The sequence below is a fragment of the Hordeum vulgare genome, chromosome 5H, assembly GCF_904849725.1.
Source record: "Hordeum vulgare subsp. vulgare chromosome 5H, MorexV3_pseudomolecules_assembly, whole genome shotgun sequence".
In the NCBI taxonomy this organism is placed as follows: Eukaryota; Viridiplantae; Streptophyta; class Magnoliopsida; order Poales; family Poaceae; genus Hordeum; species Hordeum vulgare.
In genome coordinates this window covers 110,800,806-110,815,714 of record NC_058522.1, presented here as the reverse complement: position 1 = coordinate 110,815,714, position 14,909 = coordinate 110,800,806, and the positions used below count along the sequence as shown (strand labels likewise).

At 45.0% G+C, this 14,909-nt stretch overlaps 2 protein-coding genes across 2 annotated transcripts; both read left to right on the top strand.

Moving 5' to 3' along the window:
* Nucleotides 1-6,530: 6,530 nt before the first annotated feature.
* LOC123396390 lies at nt 6,531-7,353 on the top strand. The gene is made up of 2 exons (XM_045091337.1): nt 6,531-6,536; nt 6,958-7,353. Exons 1-2 carry the CDS (start codon nt 6,531-6,533, stop codon nt 7,351-7,353), a joined length of 402 nt encoding a protein of 133 aa, XP_044947272.1.
* A 4,549-nt stretch (nt 7,354-11,902) lies between these two features.
* On the top strand, nt 11,903-12,852 carry LOC123395990 (major pollen allergen Cor a 1 isoforms 5, 6, 11 and 16-like). Its single transcript, XM_045091013.1, has one exon. It carries the CDS (start codon nt 12,083-12,085, stop codon nt 12,581-12,583), a length of 501 nt encoding a protein of 166 aa, XP_044946948.1. The 5' UTR covers nt 11,903-12,082; the 3' UTR covers nt 12,584-12,852.
* Nucleotides 12,853-14,909: the final 2,057 nt, after the last annotated feature.

The window sequence follows — 14,909 nt, the reverse complement described above, 5'->3', positions numbered from 1 at the left end:
TGACGAAGTTCAGGGCTCAGACCCTTACGGAATCTTGCTTGCTTCTTGGCGTCAGTTGACACCTCCTTAGTTGCATAACGGGCGAGGTTACCGAACTCACCTCTATAGGCATCCACGGTCAACTTTCCTTGGATGAATGCACAAAACTCCTCTCTCTTTCTGTCCATGAGGCCCTCTGGAATATGGTGCAGATGGAAGGCTGCACTAAAGTTTGCCCATGTGGCTGCTGGTTCAGCAGGATGCATAGCTTCAAAGTTCTCCCACCACAGATTGGTGGGTCCTTCCAGAAAGTACGCCGCAAAGGTCACCTTGTCGGCCTCAGAAACATCTGCAGAGCGAATCTTGCGCGATATACTACACAACCAATCATCAACGTCGAGGGGATCGACGGAGTGATGGAACTTTGGAGGATTCAGCTTCACAAAGTCATTGAGAGACACTGCATCATTCCTAGGCTGACGAGCCGTATTTTGCTCAATACGCTCTAACAGACGGTTGGTCTCCCTTTTGTTTCTCTCTGCCTCAAGCATAACTTCCGCCAGAGAGGGCGGGTGAGGCAGTTCCTCCTGCGATGCTTGACTACCCTCTCCTTGCTCATGAGCAGGGGCATGGTTCAACCTGGTGAACACCATCCTGACAAACAAACTCACAACTTAGACCAAAATCAACATCAACACCAACTATGGATTAAGAATGCACTGAACACATGGAATGCGGAAATGAACATCCGAACAACATGGGAACAAGCAACTGCTATATATACACCATGGTTCATACACACCATTACATAGTTCAGTACAACCTTAACCAAAGAGCAAACTACTAAAAAGGTGATACAACTCATCAGAGGCTTTCCAAGCTTCCTATATATTATTTATCTATGCCTCCGGAATTCATCTCACGACACAAGCATACTCCACAAGACACACAAGACTGTGGAAGTATAACTACTACCATACTATCCTTCCACTCACGGGTTCAGGCATCCGCATAGGACATCTCATAAAGATTGCCTCCATGGCCTGGGAGCTCAACCTGCGGATCAGGAAATACTCCAGCCTAAGACCCCTGGGAACCGTAAGGACACGGGTGTGGCCTTGGTCCCCTGACTGGTGGTAGTAGAGGTCCCCGAAGAGGGGTGACTCCTCCTATAGCAGGCTAGTCAACATGAGCCGGAAGATGGTTCCTAACAGGGTTCAGCATCTCCATATCTCCATACCCTGTCTGGACTATAGGTGCCAGCTGTGTCAAAGCCGTCCACAGACGGGCACGTGTAGCATAGAGGTCCATACGAAGGGCACGAGCATCCCTATCTCTGTTCTCTAGCATCTCAGCAGTGGACTGCAGCAGCGGATCCTCCATAGAGGAATCATAGTAGAAACCACTAAGGTATCCTTCTTCACCTGGCTGAGAGGCAGGAACATAGCAGAACTCTGAATTCTACAGCAGTGCATGTCTAGCTCTCATGATGGTCAGCATTGAACAGGCAGCATCTTGTACTGCCATGTCAACAGTGACCCCCAATCCATAAGACCAATGGATCGGCTCCTCAACTCCAGGGTAATCTGGGAATACCCTAACAGTGCAGAGGTACTGGCTCTGATTAAAATCCCGGTACTGCTCCTCCACTATGTACTCTGGGTATCAACGGTAACCGGATACTGACATCATCCTGACTAGCATGGCCGTATGACCCGGCACATCAATGCACCTAGTCAGGCGGACCACCTGACGAGAAGGACGGCCAGGCATCTGAAAATAGAGAGTAATGCAAAAAGCATTAGAGCTCTGAAGACAAAATTGGGCAGCATAACGGGTGTAAATGCTCAAAAACAATTTTGAGACAACCCATAAAAATAGGATAGCGTAACCACTCAACTACCAAGTTCAATTCCATGGTCATCAAAACCTTCTTTCTTTTCCTTGGAATAAAAGGAACCCGAAGTAACTCTCGACCCGTTTTCCTACAATCTACCGATTGGTAACACGCGGTCCTCAGAGGAAGATGAGTAACCTAGTTCTTAATCCCCGCAGAGAAGACGAGGATGACCAGAATATAATAATTTAAGAAGAGAAGCAAGAGTCTTACGTTCCCTTCCACAAAAAATTCCCTTATGTATAACTAAAGCAATTCTAGAGTCAACTTCGACCAGTTTGGCTTAGTAATCCGACAGTCAGTCAAGCTCTGATACAAACGCTGTCGGGACCCCGATCCTAAGCCATAGGAATCCAGCCTGTAACATATCGCATCTCTTTGCGGTCTCACGCACGGTTAACCCCACGGTTGCAGCATTACCTTAGCCGGGACCGTTTGCGCCTTTTGACTCGCGTATGCGATTGTGTCGCCATCAATCCAATGTCAAAGAACCCGAATCGACATGTCTAGTCATAAACTAAAGTGGCAGTTCCGTACAGGAACATGCATACATGAACCAGCAAAGCAGTTGTCGGTCATCAACGAGTGTAGACGAGTCGTAGCAAGCTACAAGGACTCCATTACACGCGCGTGACATTTCCCAAAGGGACAGACACAACAGCTAAGAAGGACACATACCGTTCAACCAATGTGTCCAGAGGAGTAGCGAACTACCAGGGCTCGATGGAATCACAAAGGGGCATTTCCCTGTAAGGAGTGCTACTAAAGCATACGACTAGGTATTCGAACCCCATACATATCAAGTACAACACACATACGCATGGCATACCGATATGTATAGATACATCGATGACATCACAACATAACCATAAACATACAAACTTTATTTAGAAGGCTCGAAAGAGCCTCACACATAATATTACACAGATAGGGGCCTCACGACCCATCATCATAATTCATACAGACAACTCTTACAACCAGCGGAAGATTTAAAAAAATTCTGAGTACAGACAGATGGAAAGACAAAGGCACATGGCATGACTATCTACAGACCCATCCTAGGGCCAGATCGTAGCTGGGATACCAGCTACTCGTTGTCGTCGATGTCTAGGTAGAACCCTCCATTGCGGTCATTAACAACCTGTGCAACAATTATTAAGCAAACGTGAGTACAAAAGTACTCAGCAAGACTTTGGGATAATCTATCTACTCATGCAATGTATCAACAAGGAGTTGTGCGGTTTCATGCGAAAAGCCAGCATTTGACTCTTGGCTAGACAACTTGCATTTTTAAATAGTTTTTACAACTAAGTTTCTCGCACACGAGTCCACTAACACCACGACAATACTCTATCGTGGAATCATCCTGTCTCCCTACGGAAATGCCGTCCACGACACTCACGCTTATCTTGAAAATTTTATGAGTAGCCATTATAGTTATCTATGAACAACATATGTTTCCAAGCAGTCCATATCCGCGGACGCAACTATTCGAATAGATCATAACCCTGCACGGGTGTACTTCTTCACACACGCTCTCGCCACTTATCGCCATGTGCATGTCATGCACCTCGGCAACCTTCAAGCGGAAGCCCAGCGAGGGAGTCGGCCACGACTGTTAACCACGCTAATACTTAGTCCAGGTCTATCGCCTATCTGAGGGTAACCCGCACGGAAGTCCGGCCGAGGTTTCCGCCACGGCCCCAAAAGATGTGCGCAGGGTTCCAAAGCCCACCATCCGGGTGCCACTTGGTACACCGTGCCACTGCCTACCGCATCATAGCCCACCTCTAAGGTCAGCGCTAGGCACGGCCTCCAGCATGACTATAAACACGAGAAACTACTTGCAACTCCTGGACCGAATACTAAGCGATTAATAAGTTGAGAGGGTCAATTAAGTATCCCAACGTGTGGTAGTATCTAGTCTTGGATTACATACACGGAACTCAGTTCCTAAGGACGGTTCCAATGAAACAACCCGCCATGTACTCCTACATAGCCTTTCACCGGTACCTTTACCAAATCAGGTTCAACACACGACCTTTACCAACTGAACACATTCTAACGATCCTATTCATCACCCAGATGAAAGACCATACACAACTCTAAGCACAATAGGCATAGCAGGATAAGGCACATCATGGCTCAAGCATCTACCAGGTATGCTAGGTTGCAAGGTTCAACTATTTACTGCGACAAGGACAGGTCATGCAAAGGAAGTGGGTTCAACTAATGTGGCAAAAGCAGATAAAGCATTTGATCCTAATGCAATAAATAAGAGCAGGAGCGAGAACATGGGATTTCTCGGGATGATCAAAATGGTTGCTTGCCTTGTTGCTCAGCAGAGGGGTGATAACCGTCAGTCGGATAATTAGACGTATCCGGAGGGGCGGAGCCTACCGGAATAACAACAATCAATCCATATCAAACATATGCAACAAAATGATGCATGAAATGCAATGTAGCATGGCTTAAGATGACTAGCAGAACCCTTTGGGGTGATCTTGATTTGAAATCATAATTCAAATATCATTTGAATTATAATTTATCATATTCTTTTAATTGATGTGACCTGATGCTGTTTCATAACTTTTTTTTTCATGCATGAAAATAGCACCATTGGATTCCTTGATTTTTTCTGATCCATTTACATATATTATTTGTCAAATTTGGAGTTATATTCAATTTTCTATGAATTTCCAAAGTTTTGAACTTATTCTGGAATTATTTTTAAACAGAAAAGTCTTTATTGCATCAGCATGACATCAGCAGGTACAACTGGCCGTTGAAAGTCAAACCTGACCAGTGGGACCCACTGGTTAGTGACTCTGGCCTGGTTTTAGTTTAAATTTAACTTAATTAGTTAATTAACAGAGTAGGACCCACCTGTCAGTGTCTGTTTAGGTTAATTAAATAAGGTATTTTTAATTTTTACTAAACTTATTTAGCTAGGGGCTGGCCCCACCTGTCATAGGCTCGGGGGGGGGGGGTCAGATCCACCGTCGGCGAGGTTGATCTCGCCGGCGGTGAGCCTCAGGCGACCACCAGAACATCGGAGGGGCTCGGGATTGCATCTCCGACGACCAAATGCACGGCGGAGGGCACCAAACGAACCAGCGCACAACCGCGGTTCCATTTCTGCAAAGACTCAAGGCTAAGATGGCCGGAGATGATGCCGGCGACGAGCTTGGCGGCGGCCGAAGCTCGGGCTATGTCGGGATCGACGAAACCGAAGGCAAAACGATTGGGGCTTAGCTCCTAGAGCACCTACGCGACGCACTGAAGCCATTGATGGCCTCAGAATGACTAGCCGATCACCGGAGGGCTACCAACGACGAGGTCCCGCGGCGGATCTCGTCGGGCTCCGGTGGAATCGGGGCCTAGAGCTCGGGGTCGAAGGGGAAAACTTAGGGGAAAGAACCCTGAGCTCACGGGGAGTACAGAGGCGTCGAGAGTGGGATCGGGGATGACCTGAGGAGGGAGAACAACGGCGGCGAGCTCCGGTGACCCGAGGAAGAAGACGATGGCTTCACGGCGTTTCAGAGCTTCTCGGCGTCGCGCGACTAGCTGGAGAGCTTCAGGGGATCACACCGAAGCTGTTGCGCGGCTCAGGTGAGAGGGAGAGGGGCAGGAGCAATGGCGAGCTCGAGCTCAAGCTTCGGTCATGGCGGCCGTGAGAGAGAGAGAAGAGAGCAGGGCGAATGGGGAGGGGATGAGCTTGGGGAGGCCTCGGGGAGCTTATCCCCTTCGATCCAGCGCATCAGGGCGAAGCAGACGAGCACGCAGCTGCGTGGGCGCGCCGGGGAAATCTGGCGGCCACCTACTGCTCCGACTGGCAGGAGGAAGACGACAGGGAGCAGCTGGGCCTGGGCCAGGTAAGCGCTAGATAGAGCTATTTTAATTTTCTTTTCTTTTCTGTTTCTGTTTTTCTTTCTGATATTGTTTCATTTGTTTTTGGCTCCAAACTATTCCTAAAAATAGTTTGAGATATACCAAAGTGTTTGTTGGAATATTTCCAACCACTCATAAAGTTTTCAACATTTTTGGAAACTTTGAATTATTTGGAATCAAATATATAATTGATTTCAGTACCTTTTAACTTAAATTTAAAATGCCAAAGATAGTTTGAAAATAAGTTTCATCTCTGATATTTTCTTTTCAACATTTATCAGAAATATTGAACTTTTATGAAGGCCATTTTGGGTTCATTGATTTGGCACTTGTTGGAATTCTTTTGAATAAGGAGTGGCTAGGGTTTTGCTTTGGTTTTCTTTACTTTGCTTTCAATTTCTTTTCCTTTCTTGAATGCAATGAAAGAAGATATGAGCACAAGTTGTTAAACCCTAACAGGGAATACCAGGGATGTGACAGGGTCTCTCCAAGACATGGTGGGGGGAGGCTATATTGACTAAATGTCATGTCCTAAACCGAGTTCCCACTAAGAATAAACAGATTTCTCCATTCGAGGAATGGGAAAAGAAAAGGTTAAAACTCTCTTATCTACGAACCTGGGGTTGTTTGACGAAAGTCAATGTGCCAATCCCAAAGAAGCACAAGCTAGGACCAAAAACTGTGGATTGTGTATTCCTGGGATATGCTTTTCATAGCATTGGATATTGATTCTTGGTTTTAAAATCTGATGTATCTGACATGCATGTCGGTACAATCATGGAGTCGAATGATGCGACTTGTTTCGAAGATATCTTTCCCATGAAAGATATAGCTACCTCACCTAATCAGGATATGCTTAATTCATCGAATCATGAATTAGTTACAATTCATGAACCTATCATTTCGATGGAACAGTTTGAAAATATTGTGGAGGAGAACAATGAAGTTCCTACCAGGAGCAAGAGACAAAGGACTGCAAAGTCCTTTGGTGATGATTTTCTAGTGTATCTCATAGATGACACTCCCAGCTCTATTTCAGAGGCCTATGCGTCTAAAGATGCTGACTACTAGAAGGAAGCAGTCCGTAGTGAGATGGATTCCATCTTGGCAAATGAAACTTGGGACATCATTGATTGTCCTTATGGGTGCAAACCTATATGATGCAAATGGGAATTCAAGAAGAAACTTAGGCCTGCGCGGGGTTCATCGACGCCGTGGAGGTTGAGGGCGACGACGGGCCCGACAGCGTCTCCACCATGACGCTCAGCCCGGCGGTGGCGGAGCTATCAGGCTCGGGCGTGATGAGGAGCCGCGTGGTGGCGCGCGACAACGCGGCCAGGGTGATCAAGACGGAGATGCTGGAGGGCGGCAAGGTGAGCGGCCAGCTCAAGTCGCAGGTGGTCGAGATGAAGCTCGAGCCGGCCGGGGACGGTGCTTGTGTGGCGAAGCTCAGGGTGGAGTACGAGAGGCTCGACGGCGGCGGGGCGCTGTCGGCGGAGGACCAGGTGGCTATCGCCGCCGGGTACCTCGACCTGCTCAAGATGGTCGAGGCATACCTGGTCACCCACCCTGCCGAATACGCCTAATTAAAACAACGCGAGAAACATAAAAAATTAATCAATCTTCCCCTATAAGAAAGAAGGACAACACTAGACAGCGGCGCCGCACCCGCGTCTTGCAGTGTGGCGGCTCAATTAATCATGTTCCAATACAAAAATTAACACCCTATTAATCACTCATCTAATGCAAAATTAGTGTGAGTTGAGTATCTTTCTCATGCATACATGTATGCATGCAATGATATCATCATGTATAATGAAAACTTCTACATGCATGCAATGATGTCATCAAGATTTCCTTTGATGTTGAAAATTCATATTTTTTTATCTACAAGATCGTTAATTCAATCCATGATCCGCTTTCATCATTACCTTTCTCGCGACGAGTTCTTCAAAACTAGATCCCATGTTGACATGTTCCGTCAACTATTTTTTTACGTTCATACTTGCCACATTATTTGACCCACTTGTCATATTATTAACCACTTACTTGCCTGAAAAAATAACTTAATTAACACTTTTTGATGTTGTTTCGTACAGTCTTGTACAGTTTTCATTATACATGATATAAAAGCATGTTATAAGTTGTGTTTGTCAATTTAAATATGCTAACTTGTCATATTTACATACAACTTTGCGAGGAAACTATTTTGTGTGCTTGTTAGTTTAATTATGCCGAGTTGTCATATTTAGAAGTAATGATCAAAAAATATTTTTTGTGGTTACCGGTTTTTAATATGTTGAGTTGTCATATATTTTTGCGCGTAATCGTCTAAAAAAAGTTATTTGTGCTTGTCATTTTGATTATGTCGAGATGTCATATTCATACATAATTTCTAAAAATTTGACGATTAAGTTATTTTTTATCAGACAAGTAAGTACTTACTAATATGACAAGTAAGTGCAATAAATGTGGTAAGTGCGAGCGAAAAAAAGTTATCGAAACATATCGACATGGAATCTAGTTTTAAAGATTTCATCGAAACAAATCAACCACGAAAACGGATCATCGATCGAATTAACGGTTTAAGAGATTTTTTTTTTAATTCCAGTCATTTAAAACGAATCCGATGACATCGTAGCATGCATGCATGCATGCATGACGAAGAGAGCCGCCGCACAGGATGTCGACGATGCGGCGCTTCTTGATAGAATTTTTCAAGAAAGAATCAATAAATCTACTATTAAGGTGAGTACATATCTTTGTTTTGATAAAATCATATGAGCAAGTAGCCCGGTGTTTATTGCCTCGTGATCGACTTCGCGAGAAAAATCAATTGGTAATCTTTAGTATGAATTGTTTGAGGTATGTATTGAGTGTTTTATCCCTGTTTTAAGCTCGCATTTCGTGTGTAAGTTACTTCAAGTATCAACAAAGATAAATATTCGAGCATTTTGGTTTTGTGACAAATGCATTTCTTTCTTATCAGTCAATTCAAATTAAATGACGAGACAACCCCAGACATAGGGCAATATTGATCATATAACATTTTCATATGTGTGATGGACCGTCAATATATATACGCCATACGTACAAGCTGTCACAGGACGGAAAAAAACTGAGGTAGGGCAAACTATAGCATAAAACGTTGTTGCCACTACAAGTAACAATGGCGGATCGAAAGACTAAGGTTTGTTGAGATGTCGGACAACGATAGAGCTCGACGTGACTTATAACTAATGCATTCAGCTTTTATAGGGAGTAGACTCATATTTTCTGAGTCGATGCACTGGAACATACACTTGCAAAAACCGAATGCCCACAATAGTGTGTGACTGAGGTGCATGACTGAGTTCACGGTCTCTTGAGCTTAAGTGCTAAATTGATGGCAAACATCCTAACAGCGGGAGTTCATACACACTGCCGTGGTTGCTTGTCCGTTTGTCTTATTTTCCCAGCTAGATCACGACTAGCTCGAAGACAACCATCCAGTCGGACAAGAACACTTTTTTTAGAAAATCAAGGTGAGGCAGTCACCCAACCTTGCCCTACCGATCTTCTCCGCCCCCTAATAAACATACATTCGGCTAAACTATGTACCGTCCCCTCGCAAGAAAAAGACGTTGGCCCAACCCGATCCATAGTCGTCATCACGACTTTGACCAGCGGCCATCATGAGTTGTCGCCGCCCCCAGCGTCGACCCCGCTCGAGTTCCACATCGTCGTTGGGCTCATCTACGTCGTCGCACGTGGCGCCATCCAGCAACCCTGCTCTCACATGGCACTATCGTCGTCACCCTACCCGTAATTGGAGGTGCCTAGCACACCGTCTTTGGTGCACCTCCCCACAAGACGTCGTGTGATGCACTTTCGCGCTCTTTCAAATTGTCGACCAAGACGAGGACGACGTCGGCCCCCGGCCTACGTTGGAACTTAATCAACATAAGGTTTGATCTTAGCACCCCTGTTTTTTGTGCATATTGTAATGGTGCCAAAAAAACCACTAGTTTGTTTATATAACTTAACCATTTGGTGGTCCCTTTGTGAACATTGATATGGTGCCGAAAAAATCATCTTAACAGTGATTGCTACCATAAAATTTGCTTTCGGACATATTATTTTGTTCGTCATAGGACATCATCAATTTTGCATTTGAATGGAATATGTCACTGATAATGTTGTGCGGTGTTTAGATTGATCCGGGACTCCATTTGAAGGTGTTTGGATGGAGCATGAAATCGGATATGCTGGCTATGAATCTACTAGTTAGAATTAACCTTGGATGTCATATGAAAACCTACCTCCCGAGGACACCTATATCAGTGAGGCCGAAGCCAAGAATGCTAATGTAAGTGACGCATTTGTTGATAGTTTTTTAACAAGCAACTCGGAACTTACATGTCTTACTTTTAAAGCTCTACACGTAGACGTTGATGTTGACAATGAGAAAAACGATCTCTACGAATCCTATGTTGATAACGCGAGCCAAGTATAGTGAATAATTTGTACGGCAGGGAATGATATAACAACCGAGTGACCACAACTTACATCTCTTTATTTCTAATTTTGCATAGGAGGTTGGCGGTGCTCCTAGCGGGCAGTTGGCACGATGAGTGATGATGATGAAGATATTGGGCAAGCTGAATATCAGCAAGAGGCATTGGAAGATAATAGCAATGATGTTTGGTTCAAAGGAAGACCCCTATGTGTTCTACCATAACTATGCAAAAGAGTATTGCTTCAACATTAGAAGAGAAAACTTAATAGTCAAAGTTAACAGTTTGACTTTTATGTCATGGCAAACCTGACAGATAGCCCAACGCTTAAAAGTTAAGCACTTGGACACTAATTTTTTTTGAATCAGCAAATCAAAATTATGATAGCACTTCAAGAAATTAAAAAACAGGTAGTTTTTCGTAGCTCTAGCATGCAGTAGCTTTCTGGACGCAGAGTTTTTGCTATTTACTCTAGAAGGATCATCAAGATCAGGCAATGTGAATAGTAGACATGGGTTAAGCATCTACAGTCGAAATAGCAAATATATCCCCTAAACGCGCGCGAACGCGCCCGGTTAATAATCGGACGTGTCTCTGTTTATCCGCCCGCACAACCATATTTGTCAGTTGTTACTCATTTGTCCGACCACTTGCACGTGATTTGTGAAGACGAAGAGAGATCAAGAAAAGAAATAAAGAAAAGGAAAATTGCTGCGGAATGGGGTCATGTTCTACTCCTATGTGGCGAACTGACACGTCCACAAGCCCTCATATACTTTATATATTTGAGATGGATACGAGTGATTCGGTTAAATTATTGTTTCCTTTTTTTCTGTCCGGTCAATTTATAGATGCTTTTACGATCGACGTGTCATGAAATTTTTTGAAAATGGTAACTTTGATAGCACTATCCAGGAAACTTTTGGTCATAATACTGTAGGAGAGTGCAATACTGGATTGATTATAAGGTACAACCCACATGAATATACTCTACACTCAGGAAAATAGTTTTATTTTGAACTTCCAGCAATTACAAAGTTGACTTTTCACAGAGCCATATGCATTAATTTTTTTGTTAATGATGCATAAGATTTTGATAGATAGAGAGAAGTTTGAAGTGTCAAATACTCCCTCCGTTTTTTAATATAAGGTGTATTAGTTTTTCAGAAAGTCAAAAGATATCTATGTTTGACCAACTTTATAGTAAAATATATAAACATTTACAATACTATAAATACAAAATATAAAAATATATTTCATGGTTAATCTAGTGATAATGATTTAGTATTCTAAACATTGATATTTTCATCTATAAACTTGGTTAAAGTTAGAGAAGTTTGCCTTTTTGAAAAAATAATACACCTTATACAACCGATTCCAAATAACAATTTTGTTTTCATAGTCTACCAGTGTGCAAATAAAACCCCAATATTACTGTCATCTCATCTTTACTTTACAATAAAAAATAAAACACAGACACAGACACGTACGGGCTTAGATAATTTTCCCTATTTGGAATTTCAGCCCTTCTAGAATAGACCGAGCAGTCAACAGCACGAACACATGGGCAGAAGATTGAACAGCTGCACAAAGAAATAGCAGCCTGAACACTCCAAAAGTCCAACCATGTGATCTCCGGTCCAAGTTCATCAATTACTATTTTATGGATCTCTTGCCTTGCTCTGAATTTTTCTTTTGCACCTACTCTATATAAATCAGCCCCTTGCTTGCTCTCACTCATCACCGGTTTTCACTCTTCACTAGAACTTGCCAGCAGCGCTAGTGTGCAGTGAGTCAGTGACCGACGGACAAGAACAAGATGGTCGTCGGCTGTGTCATCACCGAGCAGTGCGCCCTGGCGGTGTCGACAGAGCGGCTGTGGAAGGTGGTCTACTCCGGCGAGGACACGGCCGCCCTGCCCAAGGCCTGCGCAGGATTCATCGACGCCGTGGACGTCGAGGGCGACGGCGGACCCGGCAGCGTCTTCACCATGACGCTCAGCCCGGCGGCGGCGGAGCTGTCAGGCTCGGACGTGATGAAGAGCCGCGTGGTGGCGCGCGACAACGCGGCCAGGGTGTTCAAGACAGAGGTGCTGGAGGGCGACAAGGTAAGTGGCCAGCTCAAGTCGCAGGCGGTCGAGATGAAGCTCGAGGCGGCCGGGGATGGTGCTTGCGTGGCGAAGCTCAGGGTAGAGTACGAGAGGCTGGACGGCGGCGGGGCACTGTCGGCGGAGGACCAGGCGGCGCTCGCCGCCGGGTACCTCGACCTGCTCAAGATGGTCGAGGCATACCTGGTCGCCCACCCTGCCGAGTACGCCTAATTAAACCAAAACGAGAAACATCAGAAATAAATCAACTTTCCCTTCGTTCGAAATTATTTGTCGCATAAATAAATAAAGTAATATGACCAAGTAGCCTGTGTTGTTTGCCTCCTGATCGACTTCGCGAGAAAAATCAATTGGTAAGCTTTAGTATAAATTATTAAGGTATATATGAGTGTTTAATCCCTGTTTTAAGATCGCATTTCGTGTGTAAGTTGCTTCGAGCATTGATGGAGATAAATATTTAAGCAGTTTGGTTTTGTGATAAATGCACTTCTTTCTTACGAGTCAATTCAAATTAAATGGCGAGACAAGCCAAACGTATAAAGGGCAATATCGATCATGTAACCATTTTCATATGTGTGATGGACCGTCGATACATAGACGCCATACGTACAAGCTGGTAGAGGACAAAAAATAGTAGGGCAAATCTGACATAAAAAGTTGATGTCACTATAAGTAATAGCGACGGACCGAAAGACTAAGTTTTATTGGGGTGTGAGACAACGATAGAGCTTGACGTGACTTATAACTAATGCATTCAGCTTTTATAGGGAATGCACTCATATTTTTTAAGTGGGACATGTGCTTGCAAAAATCAAATACCCTATCGTGCGTGACTGAGGTGCATGATTGAGTTCGCGGCCACCTGAGCTTAAGTGCTAAATTGATGGCCAACAACCCAGCAGCATGAGTTCATACAGAGGGCCTCGTTGTGTTTATCTTATTTTCCCAGCTAAACCATGACTAGTTCAAAGAAAACCATCCAGTCGAACAAGACATATACCTCAATGTACGCCTTGTAGAAAATCAAGGTGAGGCGGCCGCCCAACCTTGCCTTACCGGCTCCTCCGTCCTTAACGAGCATATGTTCGGTTTAACGATGTATCGATCCCTTGCAAGAAAAAAAACAAAATCTCCGGGCGAATCCAATCCATAGTCGTCATCACGACTTTAACCAGCGGCCAACATGAGTCGTCGCGGCCCCCAGCGTCGACCCCACTCGAGTTCACGTCGTCGTTGGGCTCATCTGCGTCGTCGCACGTGGCGCCATCCAGCAACCCTGCTCTCACGCGACACTTTCGTCGTCGCCCTACCCGTCATTGGAGGTGCCAAGCACACCGTCTTTGGTGCACCTGCCCGCAAGACGTCATGTGATGCACTTTCGCGCTCTTCCAAATCGTCGACCAAGACGAGGAAGACGTCGATGCTGGAATTTTTGGCCAGCCCAATATATAATTTCAGAAAATTCCTAATAAATCCTAGAGGCCCACGCAGCCCATTTGTGCAAGGCAAGAGGTGAAAATGTTTAGTCCCACATTGCTAGTTTAGTGAGAGTGGGATCTCCTTATAAGGGAGGATGTTTCCACACATGTATGAGCTTGAGAACAAGAGAGACATACACCTGTGCTCCTCCTCCTCCATCGCCCGCCGCGCCTCGTCACGACGCGCCGCGGGTTGCGGGAATGAGCCGAACTAAATTTTTGCCACGCACGACTGGTATACGAAAGGTCACTCGGAGAAGCTGAACTCTTCGGTTGTTGTCTGTTCGTTTCGTCTCCGTCGCTAGCCTCTCGCCTCCTTCTCTTGTGTCTATAAAAGAGAGGTCGCTCCTCTCTAGAGAAGACGCATCAGAACTTCCTCTCTCCACCGGTTCCTTTCTCTATGATGTTGCTACGTTCTTCCCCATCCCGTCTTGCGACGTGTGATACGTTTCCGCGGTATCTACTTTTCCGAACTCTTTTGCCCTTGTTTTGGACTCTAATTTGCATGATTTGAATGGAACTAACCCGGACTAACGCTGTTTTCAGCAGAATTGTCATGGTGTTGTTTTTGTGCGGAAATAAAAGTTCTCGGAATGACCTGAAAATTTACGAAGAATTTTTCTGGAATTAATGAAAAATACCTGCGCAAAGATCCACCGGAGGGGGTGAGCAAGTGGGCCACAAGCCCAGACGGCGCGGCCACCCCCAAGGCCGCACCAACCAGTCTTGTGGGGCCCACAGGACTCCACCGCCTCCAAACTCAGGTCCATATATTCCGTTTCGCCCGGAAAAAAAATCAGAGAGAAGGATTCATCGCGTTTTACGATACGGAGGCGCCGCCACCTCCTGTTCTTCATCTGGAGGGCATATCTGGAGTCCGTTCTGGGCTCCATAGAGGGGAAATCGTGGCCATCGTCATCATCAACCTTCCTCCATCGCCAATTCCATGATGCTCTTCACCGTTCGTGAGTAATCTCATCGTAGGCTTGCTGGACGGTGATGAGTTGGATGAGATCTATCATGTAATCGAGTTAGTTTTGACGGGGATTGATCCCTAGTAT